Here is a 13,522-nt window from a genome sequence, read left to right as displayed (position 1 = left end):
TGATCCAGAAGTGCAAAGAGTTTAAAAATCACAGTTTTTTCAGAAGATACAATTTTAAAACTCTAAGTCCCACCCACATCACATATCTGCATCTGCAATCTCTTTTTTGAAGAGCATTGAGTACAGCATGCACTAGTCTCCCAGGAAAGTCAGAGAACATTGCTTTCTTGAATTCCTATCCTCCACTAACCTGAGAAGAATCCCAGAGGTTGCTCCTGAAAATAGGATTCCTAAGTGGCAGTCAGGCCACTGTACCAGCCATTCTCCTCACTTTCTCTAAGTTTGGTTCTGCAATGGTAGCCCCTCCTATCCCAAGATCCTATGTGTGATTAATGAATCCTGGTCCCCGTGGGATGCGAAATTTGTGAGATCAAGCCAAAAACCCAAGTGATTTTACAAAACATGTAGGAGGGTCTGAGAAATATAACACAGACTCCAAACAACCAAGTATGCCTATTTTTCAGTATTCAGGCACCTACCTAGAAGCGTTTTTAAGATAAACTAACTCACATGACAGAAATAAGACATCTAAAAATTTCTAAGACTTGTTTACTTAAAACTGATTTAAATCAATCAATTTATCTTAGAAATCAAAATAAGCAAGAAGTTCATAGAAATTAAAAATTGTTAGAATTTTAGACTGTCTCAGGAATTCTGTCAATTTCTGCTTCTTCTCAAGCCTGATGTTATTGCAACTTAAAAAAAATAATGTTCTTGTGAAGACACTACAATAATGAGCATATTTTTAAAACAACAAAAACTGGAAGTTGCAAAACACTGCTAAAGCCAAACAGTGATGAATAATCAAGTCTGTCAAGATAGCAATTCAATCCACAATTACCTGCCATGAAGCATCAAAAAAAACCCCAATCAAACAATCTGTTAATATTAAAGTTCAAATATTAGAAAAATTTTAAACAGCCTCTTAAGGAAGGCTGACCTTGACCCCAGGTAATCAGCACTCTGGACCTCCATAATTAGATGGCCATCAGGAGCTGAAAGCTAGGAGTTTGAGCTGACAACTTATTCTTATTCATTTTATTTTAACCATAATTTTTCGTTACTGCATTGTACACATCAGTTTACACAAAAAGCATGTTTCCGGCAATTACTGGCAGCTTTCACTTTCCAATCCACAGAGCTATCTTTACGCTTGTGCATGTGTTCAAAGATATCACACACAAGCTGCAGAGGACCGATAATGCTGGTCTTACTCCACTCATCCAAATGTTCCTTCATCACTTATTTGCTATAAGCTGGGAAAGAGGACACACTGGCAAAAAGATGACATAGTAACTGCCCATTAGACTTTATTTGCCCCTAAATATCTAATAATAGCCATCGTCCAAGATCGAAAACTGAACGAGAGGGACTCTCACCCTAACTCCAGCTGCCCATGCTTGTGTTCTCAAAGAGTATGTTCTCCCAACAGTTCTGCACTTTAGTGTTAGTGTTCTCATTAAAAACTGTTCCTATAAAATGTGGAGCTAGTATTTGGGAACAGACTGTGACAAAGGAGACTCCTTTCAGATCCTCTTCTGCTTCTTCAGTGTAGAATTAAACTAAGCTACTGAAGACAACATGACAAGTAAAAACTACTCTGACAACTTCTGAAACAGCTCTGAAGCAGATTTCATGGCTGCTATTAAAGCCCCAGGTTTTACAACGTTCTTGCTCAAGTTACTGAATTTACACACCCTCCTTTATTAATAACAAAAGGGACACATTCAGCCTACTATTGACAGACAGTTTGAAATATTAGAATTAAAGTATTTTCATACTTACAAGACTCTGTGCTGTAGCTTTAATTTTACAGAGGAATTTGAAGCACAGAATCTCGCTAATTTCAAACCACCTGAGCTATAACTCGGCTAGTACAGCCCCATGAGGCCCCCGGATGAGGAGCATTCGACACAGACCCTGCTGGGAAGAGAAAAAGTGACAGAAAATAGTAATAGATACAGAGGAGACTAGGAAATTAAATTATGAAAGGGAAGCGGAAGTACAGAAACAGTACTGGGAAAAATAAACCAACAAAAGCAAAAGCAGACAGAACTAGAGAGAGACACAGATGATCTCAATAATAAATATCTGAAGACTATCTCAGTAATAAATACAGAAATTAAGATAGAAGAAAGGAAAAAATAAAGAAAAAACATATCTGAATAGAAAAGCTGTACACCAGTGTACAACTGAACAAGCTGCAAATAAGGAAAATATGAATCATGTTCAATATATTCATACTGGAAGAGGTACCACTAGCCTTCAATATTTTGAGTCTCTCAATTATTTGTAAAGTATTTAAATTTCCAAAGTACTGTGCTTTACTACTGACTCATTTTTGTATATATTTTATACAATAATAGAATAACATACAGTACAAATAATTTACTTGCAAATTTGAAGTAAAAATTTCCATATATTACAACAAAAGCGTGACCATTTTTTAATTCTTCAGCAATGCAAAATTGAGGGAAAGAAGCCTTATTTGCTGGGGGAAGAGGAGTGAAGGACAAAAAAATACACCTAAAAAGATCATCAAAATCTTTAAAATTTATAAATCTTTATTTCTATTAACATAAGTCTTCCCTTGATTACCTTCAGCTGAAATTAGACAGAAGTATTCATGGTTTTGATACACTAGTCAAGGTAAATCTCAAGTGTAGAAGTAAGTTTATTTTCTGTACACGTTAGCCCTGATTTGCTTAGCTAACCACACAGAACTCCACTATTGCTGTTTTGCATTGTTGTGAACACTACATCCATCTGAATCACACTAACAGTGGGACTGAGTAAGTCTGCGGCATATTCTGTATTTTAATTCTACAAGCATCACAAATTACATGGAAATCGTTGAACGTTTTAAAATTTCTACTATGTTATATGTGGATGATAATGTAAAAATCTAACATTATGCTTCAATGAAAAGAACAGTAACAGTCTAAAGCAGTAACTAACACACGTCTAGGTAAGGCTTAAGAAAAGCTAATAAACTAGTAAAGCAATAAAACAAACATTGATGCTGAAAAGATATTACTAAGTCTCAAGACTGTAGATGAAGATGGCATATTATATGAAAACCTTTTTCCCTACTAACATTTGCAATGCATATGTTCAAGAAAAAAAATTAAAAATGCTCTTTGTTAGAAAAAAATATATTTTCAAGAGAAATAAGGTCACAGATGACATAACTTATATAAGAAAGCATCAAATCCCAACTGTTTTACATAAGTTTTCCTGTAAGCCTGTAACCTGTTTAACTGAGAATTTGCCCGTGAGTACATCGTACTAACTGCCCAGGGCAAGAAAATAATGACATTAAGTACTATGTGAAATACTAACTAAACATTTACTCCCATTCTCCTTTAATCTCTAAATTGTAAAGAGGGATTTTTCCTGTCCTTAGAATAAAAACATATGAAAGTCAACAAGGATTAATAAACTTAATACAGCATGTATCTTGACAGAGGATTGAATCCCCATTTAAAAAAAAAAAAAAAAAAGAGTTACATCACAGGGCTACTGATTTATGGTTCTTTAGCCACAGGAGCTTGTTACTTTGGAAATAAAGAGTAGTAAAGCACAAATTCCAACAACAAAGTAAAAACACAGCATCAAACCAAGCACTTTAAATCAAACTATTTTATTAAGAAGACAGCGTTTAGATGAGCTCTGCGGTTTGTACATACATAAACTGCCTGGCAAATCCTATTGCAGATCCAACCTCTCTCCATTCATAAAACTGATCCAAAGGAATAAATAACTAAAGTCTTCAGAAGGACCTAAAATGGGGAAAACTGGTAGTTTGTTACCTACAAACAGAAAAGCGTGCAAAATCAACATTCTCCAGGTTCTCAATATAATACCAATACAGTAAATTTAAATTTTATACAAGAAAGTTACTACCTTGATCACAAGACACTGTGCAACTGTTCACATGGACAGCTTGGAGGAAGGAAGGCACAAAAAGGTAAGAAAACAGAGAAACAACTGTAGACCAAATTTAGGTTGCAATCTGAAGGTTACATTCGAAATTACTTCATCTGCAGGAGGGAAAATACACATACATTTGGCTTTAGCGAAAAGAGCCTGAAATGGCTAACACAGCCAGACAGGGCACTAGCTAAAGAAAAGACGTATTTGTAGTCAGAACAATTGGTTTGGCTCCAAAGATTCAGTAGGTGTTCACAATTTTAGCAGAGGTAATGCTAAAACTGCATTCAACAGTACTCAGGAAAACACAGGCTAAACCTAGAAAGAACAGACTGCACTTGGGGGAAACACTTTCCCAGCAACAATCCAGGGGGACAGGAAAAAAAGGGCAATTAGAAAGATGTCCCCAACAGTCTTTGTGCACTCTTATATGTTCAGTCTTTCTCATCATTTATGAGAAATACCTGATTTGATAAACATACCCATAAACTAAATTGGCTGTAAGTTTGATTTTATTATGAAATCCAGAAATTATATGCAATTCAAATTCCATTCCCTCTATTACATGTATAATAAATCAAACTGCCCCAGTAAATGATATCCTGAAAAGCTACAGAATTCACGATAGCTGAGAAATACCAATTTAGTACCAATGCGGTTATTTAGTTCACTGGCATGAACTAAATGTTATGCATGTTATGCTCGCAAGCTTATAAAATTAGTGAGCAAGCTTCCAGCATGTCCTCCAGCAACAGGTAACAGAACAAAACAGAAAATCTATCACTAGGGTACCATCCAAAGTTGCAAAAAGGTGTTGCCCTCAAGAGTTATATCATATCGTAAACTCCACAGTTTCCACTTCTAATCAATGAATTCCTCAGAAAGGGGGTGGGGTGGGGGGGAAGCAACCCCAAAACCACACACCCACAGCACCCAAGCATTAAAGATGCACAAGAACTGTTCTACATAATCTACCCTCCTACACTGGTCATTCAGTACTTGGAAGAACCTGACCACACTGATGAACAAGAAGCAGAGACACACCTAAAACTTGATCAGGGTTACTTCTGATTGTTTTGAGAATTAAATGAAACCCAAATTCTTAACAGAACAGTTACATCAACTTGCACTATTGACACTACATCTTTCTGCTAATACCTACTTGAGGACAGTCAATGGCCTCCATTACTGCTAAGCTCCTATGAGCTGCAGTGAATAATAAGATCTGTGAATAGCCTGTACCTTGATTCACTAACAGAAATCTTCCTAACTGTGCCGTAAGAGTAACAATCCGCTCAGTCTAACCCTATAAACCAGCAACCCAACTACTTCTTTACAGTTTAGCAGTCACCCCACAAACACATCCTACAAGGATTTCAGCATAACATCTGTTAGTTTGACCCACAGCCTTTCCAGCTTGTGAGAGTCATAGAGTTACTCCTATCTCTGCTCAAAGCCATTACCAGGATCACCTGGAAAGGAAGATTCTTGTCTTCTCCAAACATGTAACTGTTTAATCAAAGCTGAACAAGACAACCCCATTCCATTACACAGTGGCAATTAAAGAGCAAGCTCACCGAGAAAAGACCAACAGTGTCATCTAACTGAAGAAACCATTTAGATCCAGCACAAACTGGACTCAGGCCAAGACATGAACACGAGACTGCTTTACTGGTACTGATACAGTACCGATATCAATAGATAGGCAACAGACATCCATTCTCATGCTCGTTGCTGTTTGTCATACACCAGTACCGCTGACTATGAGATGCTTAGTACAAGAAAGACATGGTTGGAGCAGGTCCAGAATGGCCGCAAAAATGGTCAGAGGGCTGGAGCACCTCTCGTATGCAGAAAGGCTGAAAGAGTTGGAGTTGTTCAGCCTGGAAAACAGAAGGCTCCAAGGAGACCTTATTGTGACCTTAAAGGGAACTTATAAGAAAGACGGAGAGAGACTTTTTAGTAGAGCCTGTAGTGACAGGAAAAGGGGTAATGGTTTTAAAACTAGAAGAGGGTAGATTCAGAGTAGATATAAGGAAGAAGAGGTTGCCCAGAGGGGTGGTAGATGCCCCATCCCTGGAAACATTCAAGGTCAGGTAGGACAGGGCTTTGAGTAACTTGATCTAGTTGAAGATGTCCCTGCTCATTGCAGGGGGGTTGGACTAGGTGACCTTTAAAGGTCCCTTCCAACCCAAACCTTCCTATGATTCTATGCTACCATCCTCCCCAAGGGAAGCATTTATAATCCAACTTACAAAAGTTGCATTTTCTGGGTAGATGCCTCTAACAAACAGTGATTTGAAATCAAACTTCAACTCACAAAAATCTATGTGTTTCTGCCTTATAGACAAGCACCTGAATTGTTTCAAGGACATCCAACCAATTGCTACCAGTATCCATCACAGACAGTCAGATAACTGGTAACTCACCATAAAAAGAGCTTAGTATTAACAAAAAGTTTAGTTCATGGTGAATGATGTGCAATATAAACCCTAAAGCTGAGCAAGACACATGCAATGTTGATGAGTAACAACTTTATATCAGTCCTGTAAATAACACCCAACAAGAACTAATGTTAATGCAGCAGTAAGAAAAAGAGCAGAAAACAAACTCACACCAAAAACCAACTTAGGAACAAGAGAGAAAGGGTTCTTAGAAGAAAAGACCTGATCTCTGAAGTAAAGACGAAAAAATGTTGTCACAATCCTGAGAAATTTGGCATGTGAGTAAGCAGGTCTGAAACAAGCCACTCTCAAAGCTTCTGCCACTCACACGTACTCACGTTCACATAAGAAATTTCATATTTAGGGTCATAGGATATCCTGAGTTGGAAGGGACCCATAAGGATCATCAAGTCCAACTCCTGGCTCCACACAGGACCAGCCAAATCAGAGCATATGACTGAGAGCGTTATCCAGACACTTCTTGAACTCTGTCAAGCTTGGTGCTGTGACCACTTCCCTGGGAAGCCTGTTCCAGTGCCCGACCACCCTCTCAGTGAAGAACCTTTTCCTGATATCCAACCTAAACCTCCCCCATCGCAGCTTCATTCCATTCCCACGGGTTCTATCACTGGTCACCAGAGGGAGGAGATCAGCGCCTGTCCCTGCGCTCCCCCTCATCGGGAAGCTGTAGGCCGCGATGAGGTCTCCCCTCAGTCTCCTCTTCTCTAGGCTGAACAAACCAAGGGACTTCAGCCTCTCTTCATACGTCTTCCCCTCTAGACCCTTCACCATCTTTATGGCCCTCCTTTGGACACTCTCCAATAGTTTTATGTCCTTTGTGTACTGTGGCACCCAAAACTGCATGCAGTACTTGAGGTGAGGCCACACCAGCGCGGCGTAGAGTGGAACAATCGCTTCCCTAGACCAGCTAGCAATGATGCACCCCAGGATACGGTTGGCCTTCCTGGCAGCCTGAGCATGCTGTTGACTCACGTTCAACTTCCTGTCGACCAAGACTCCCAAGTCCCTTTCAGCATGGGTGGTGTCCAGTGTCTCATTGCCCAGTCTGTATGTATAGCCAGGGTTGCCCCTTCCCAGGGGCAGAATCCGGCACTTGCCCTTGTTAAACCTCATGTGGCTGGCAATTGCCCAGTTCTCCAATCTGTCCAGATCTCTCTGCAAGGCTCTCCACCCTCGACGGAATCAACAGCTCCTCCCATTTCAGTGTCATCCACAAACTTGCTCACAACACCTTCTAGTCCTACATCCAAGTCATTTATGAAAACATTAAAAAGAACTGGCCCTAAAATGGAGCCCTGGGGAACCCCACTAGTGACTGGCCGCCAGCCTGAGGTAACCCCACTTACCGTAACTCTTTGGGCCCGACCCATCAGCCAGTTGCTCACCTATCACACTATGTTTTTGTCAAACTGTATGCTGGACATTTTGTCCAGAAGGATACTGTGAGAGGCAGTATCGAAAGCTTTACTGAAATCTAAAAAAATGACATCAACTGGCTTCCCTTGGTCAACTAGATGGGTGACCTTGTCGTAAAAGGAAACTAAGTTTGTTGAACAGGCCCTTCCTCTCACAAACCCATGTTGGCTGTGACCAATGACTGCGTTGTCCTTCAGGTGTTTTTCGATAACTCCCAGCATAATTTTCTCCGTAATTTTACCAGGCACTGAAGAAAGACTGACAGGCCTATAATTACCAGGGTCTTCTTTCTTGCCCTTCTTGAAGATTGGAACAATGTTTGCCAGCTTTCAGTCAACTGGGACCTCTCCAGATTCCCAAGACCATTGAAAAATAATTGAGAGAGGTCTCGCAATGACATCAGCCAGCTCTCTGAGCACCCTTGCATGAATCTCATCTGGCCCCATGGACTTGTATGCTTCCAGGTGGAGCAGCAAGTCCCACACAATTTCGGGGTCAGCTGGGAGTTTATTGTTACCACAGTCATGGTACTCCAACTCAGGGCAGCTGGGGTCCCAGAGCCCATCATCAGTGTTGAAGACAGAGGCGAGGAAGGCATTAAACATCTCTGCTTTATCTATGCCCCTGTTTGTAAGGTGATCATTCTCATCAAGTAACATCAAGTAACGAGGCAATATTGTCTCTGGTCCTCCTTTTGTTATTAACGTACTTAAAAAAAACCCTTTTTATTGTCGCCCACAGTACTGGCCAGTTTCAACTCTAACTGAGCTTTGGCTGCACAAATTTTCTCCCTACAAAGGCGAGCAGCATCCCTGTAATCCTCTCTCATTGCCTGATCCTGCTTTCAGTGGGTCCATATTTAGAACATAAAGACTGTACCTTGTTTTGTGCATAGGTTTACAAATACTCTCAAGCTCTGCTCAAATCAGGCTTTCAAATAAGTATTAGTGAGCCATGCCCTCTGCTCCTCCATTTCATCTGAGACCTAATACCATTGTAGCCAAATCACCTCCTCAGTCCAACTATTTTTACCTTTATCTCTTCAGCTTGCTCACAGCAATCAAATAAGCTCTAGCATGAAATCTTCACTAGTTTAAAAACTGGACAGAACAGAGTACATTCCAGTCATTCATGGAGCAGAAAGCATGATAAATCTGTCCTTTGTTGGCCCTCTGAACTAACTTCCATGAGCATTTTCCTCCTTGTCTTAAACTGTTCCATGGTCTAGGCATGGGTTATGCAAAATACTGTTTAAAGGTCTAAAACAAATTGTGATAAATAAATTTGTGCCTCTGGAAAAAATTAACTCTTCAGAAATAAAGTCAGCAGTCTAAGAAACACCACCATCTACCACTTCAGCATTTCCTAGGTCTTGCCCTACTTAACATAGATAGATAACAAATGTACCTAAACTTAGGAAATCCTTACTGAAAATACATTTTTCTAGGTATACTTCTAACCCTAGTGAAAGGTTAAGGGAAGAGCCAACAACCAACCATTCTGTTACCATACTGCTTAATGCACTACAGAATAAATTCATAGCGAGATCCTACACAGAGGAGGGAAAAAAAGAACTGGAAGGATCAGAATACAGCAAACTATGTATGTATGGTATGACATACCAGTGGTATTGTAACTCTAGAGATGTAAAGCAAGTTTTGTGGGGAAGTTATGCTTTTTTCTTTTTTAGACAAAATTATGCTAGTGTAGAGATAAGCTTTCACCCATACTGTCTGGAAAAACAGCCTTTGTATGGGTAACTCTTATCGAGGATACTATCATCACACACAACTGCATTCTTACCAGTAGGCCATGTAAGCTGTGTTAGATGACCAACAGTTTCAGACAAATCAAATAAATCATGAGCTATATGAATACTTAAGGAAGAAAGACAAGCAAAGAAACTTTGCTTCAAACTGATAATCGTTCTCAACTAAAAAAACCTGTAAATACATACTGCAGTCCTACCACCTCAGAATAAGGACAGTTCTTACAAAGACCTACAAAGAACAAGCAACAGGAAGAACACTTCATGTCCTTTTGGATACTTACTACATTAATTCCAAATTGCATGTTTTAATTTACTTACTGAAATGTGGCTCTGCTCTGGGTTTCAAATTAAAAAAAAACCCACTCACATTAAATTAATGAACTCAGCATAAATCAAATCAGTTTTGATTCCCTTAGTCTGCAGACAGCCTGAAAGAGTAGCCCCCAAGTAAATTAGTTAGCTCACTTAGTTTAACGGACAGCAACCTTAAAAATGAACTGTGATTATATAAGTATCCATTGTATTAATTATTGCACTGCTGATCACTTTTAGGAGAAATGTGTGCCAAAAAGCCCCCCAAAGTCTCCCCGTAACTTCCAAGATATCCAGCTGTACTCTATGAGTTAATTCAAAAATTTCAAATGCAGTATAGGTTTACTGGAGGATGCACAGGATGCAGTGCGAAACAAGAATCTGCATCACTTTTATTGGAAAGAAATAAAAAATTTAGAGAGGAGGAATTTGCTTTAGATGTATACATTGTACAGTCTTATGCACATTGAGTGTGATACAATTTTGTTTGGCGGGTTACAGACAAAAACATGTAAGGACACAGACAATGGCAAGAATAAACAAAAACATTAAAGATGGCCTCAAATAATATTCTACTAAAGTAGTAAGAAGATTAAATATCTTGTTTGGCTTTGTAGTTCACTTTTTCATTCCCTCAGTCAGTATCATCTTTGATTTATAGTTTTCCATATTGTAATACCACTTAATTTAGTGAAGGTGATAATTTAGTCTGTTAGTAGAAACCAAATACATGTATCAGAAAAATATCAAGATTTTCAGAAACAGTTCATAAAAGTTAATAGAAAAAAAAATAAATGCTGATATAACCAAAGCTATCTGCATTGTTCTACCACACTATTCAGTAATGAACCTAAATTGCTTCTTTTTAAACTTCCAGTCAAATTTTAAAAAAAACCCGAACTATTAAGCATAGAATATATTTTTGTCTCTTACACTAAATTCAGTGTAATTATTCCAACTATTCATCAATATAAATAATTTTAGGGACTGGATAACACACTCTGCCCCCCCCCTTTTTTTTTGATCTTCCAAAACTATGCCACAACTCCTGAAATTATTATTTAAAACTTTGCTCTAAATTTGTTCCAAATCAGGTATTTCCAAATATATTAAAAAAAAAAAAAAAAAAAAAAAAGAAGGATTGTATTATCATTCCAGGGTTTTGTTTGAAGCCAACCAAAGCAAAACACCAAGAATCTGATATCAGCCCAGAGGTCAGAGCAGTAATTTGTACAACTCATATGCTCCTACTGCTAATCCGGAATTACTACATTTTTTGAAGACAACTAGCAACTTCACTGATCAGGTACAGTACTTACACTAAACAAATCACGATTTTAATGGGAAATAATGTACGCATACTCAAGACAAAGCCTAAATTATTTCTGATCCAGATTAGGAGCCTTCCTCCATTGTTACACAAAGTTAAAAAGAACTGCAAATGGTTTACATGCCAGGCATGTAAGCAGTGCAACAAAAAGGGCAAGAAGGAGACAGATATCTCAAATTAGTATTTCTACATTACAAAAATGGGTTGGTACTAAAGTATAACTGTAATCTTAAAAAATTGTAACATTTACCTGTTGAACAAGGCATCTGGAAATTGGGATCATTGCTATCCAAAACAGGCAAACAGAACTGGGCACTTGCAGATCCTAGCATAGGATCCTTATCGCTGAGCATGTTCTTCAGCGAATCCTCTAAGACATTTTGACTTGTACTAAAATCCTCACAGACTTCATTCTCCAGGTTGGATCCTAGAAATAGGGCATCATCTAAGTGTTCAGTAGGAATTAAATGGTTAAATGTATCAACTATATCCATGAAGACTCCTGTGTGTCTTTCAGCCCTATAGAAAGACAAGAAAAATACCATAAGAAAATAAGCTACAAATTGTAAAACACCTAAGAAACCAGCAAATTGTTTTGGCTGTTGTGTTTTATAAGGAATGCTTAAGGTATTTTAGAATTGTAACAACAACATAAAAAAAAAAAATCTGCTTATGGCTTAGTATGGCCCATTGCATACCTAAAAAAATCCATTCTCTAGCTGATTATTTTTAAAAGAAATCCCATGCTAAGTTTATATAAACTCCACTATCAGCATCAGAGTGCTGCCACTTCTACAGACAAGGGTTAACTAAAACACCTCCTTTCTAAAATTTGTTTAAACCTTAACCAACCCAAGGGGGTGGGACACCAGAGGAAGGGGGAAATCAAGAACAAACGAACCTGGACAGCAGTACTGTGAGTGCACATCTTTCTTTACTTTTAAATGTAAAAATGTGAGGTCAGCTTCCACTAACATGAATGGAGCTGAGAAAGCTCAGGAGCCTACCATACCAGGCCGAAAACTGAGGTGGAACTACCAAGTACTTCATAGTGAGTAACTATTTTTAAGCAGCAAGATCTTATCTCTATTATTTTTCACCTACCATTACATTCAATAAAATTATAGAAATTTTATATGAAAATCTGACCTTAGTCAAGTATATGAGATTTCTGAACTGGCTTCGTAAGGGCCAGGAGCGTTTCAAAAACTTCATTTGTGAAGTTTAGGTAAAACTTAAGGAACTGTATTCAAAGATGGCACCTACATTTTACAAGAAAGGATTCTCTATTTTCTAGATCACTTCTTTGTGATATAGCAGAAATGCAACTATTGCAGCAGAGATTCAACTAATAAGAATGTGTAACTACACAACAGAATGAGAAAAAAAAAGTCAGCAAAATGTTTCTTCAGAAGTTTAGCATAAGCATTTACTTAAAGGTAGAGAGAGATAATTATAATAAATATGGTCATGGAAGCAAGGAAAATGGAGTAGTGCAGTAGTGTCTGGCTTAATTTGGCACACAGGAAAGTCTTGGAGACCAGTTTTGGCACACACAAAGCTATTCAAGCTTTTGGAAACAGAAAAAGGACATACATTCTCTCCCACTCCTTCCTTCATCATCATCCTCCTACATACTAGACAGGATTTTTTTTTTTTTAATGAATGCATTAATTAATGAACAGGAGAAGGGATATTTAGAGTTTGTAGTGCTTGAATTACTTTCTAGATCTGTATTCCAGTCACCTGCCACTACATAAATCCAGTACATACCTACTCATGCTTACTAGAACAGTAAGTATGCTTCCTTATACACATTAATGGGACATTTCTGTTTTAGCAATCAACAGGGAAAATCCTAGCCATACACACGTAAGAGCTCTGCTACATTTTCAACCCATTGCAATTTATTTAATTTCACAAATTTACAAAAACTACAGGTGAGCATGAAAAATGTTTCATTTTGGTTTGCGCCCCCCCCCCCCTTTTTTTTTTTTCGTTTTAAGAAACATGAGAGTCTTTCTTCCTTCTCCCACAGGGCAGCTCAGAAGAAAACAATGGTCAGGTATGGCACTATGTCTTTCCAGAGCACGGCGTCTTTACAGTATCTACACACTAACAATGACAAAACAGCCTAATACAGAACGTCCTACTGACCAAACAGCCAGCAAGAAGGAAAGTCAGGCCAAATCAGGTGCATTTAGTAAGCACGTAACAGTATTAACAGCAGCAAGTATGTTATAATTTGAAAGCTCTCAACATCAAAAAAATGGACTGTTTCGATCAAGCAATGCA

General features: G+C 38.3%; 1 protein-coding gene across 6 annotated transcripts in view; it reads right to left on the bottom strand.

Moving 5' to 3' along the window:
- Positions 1–13,522, bottom strand: part of PHF3 (PHD finger protein 3) — a 52,703-nt gene that overhangs the window by 31,117 nt on the left and 8,064 nt on the right. For 3 of the 6 annotated variants that reach the window (XM_075747403.1, XM_075747399.1, XM_075747400.1), the window contains exon 2: positions 11,478–11,746. The exons of 1 other annotated variant lie outside the window; for it this stretch is intronic. Coding sequence is in view for 2 of the 5 variants with exons in the window: in XM_075747399.1 (XP_075603514.1) it covers positions 11,478–11,721 (244 nt within the window). In the remaining 3 variants the exon portion in view is untranslated. Of the gene's footprint in view, positions 1–190; positions 358–11,477; positions 11,747–13,522 lie in introns of those variants that run through there. 2 more of the 6 variants (XM_075747401.1, XM_075747404.1) reach the window with 1 other exon arrangement.

The sequence above is a fragment of the Balearica regulorum genome, chromosome 3 (genome assembly GCF_011004875.1).
Source record: "Balearica regulorum gibbericeps isolate bBalReg1 chromosome 3, bBalReg1.pri, whole genome shotgun sequence".
Taxonomy (NCBI): domain Eukaryota; kingdom Metazoa; phylum Chordata; class Aves; order Gruiformes; family Gruidae; genus Balearica; species Balearica regulorum.
The sequence above is the reverse complement of the archived record's forward strand: the minus strand, read 5'-3'. Positions and strand labels throughout refer to the sequence as shown.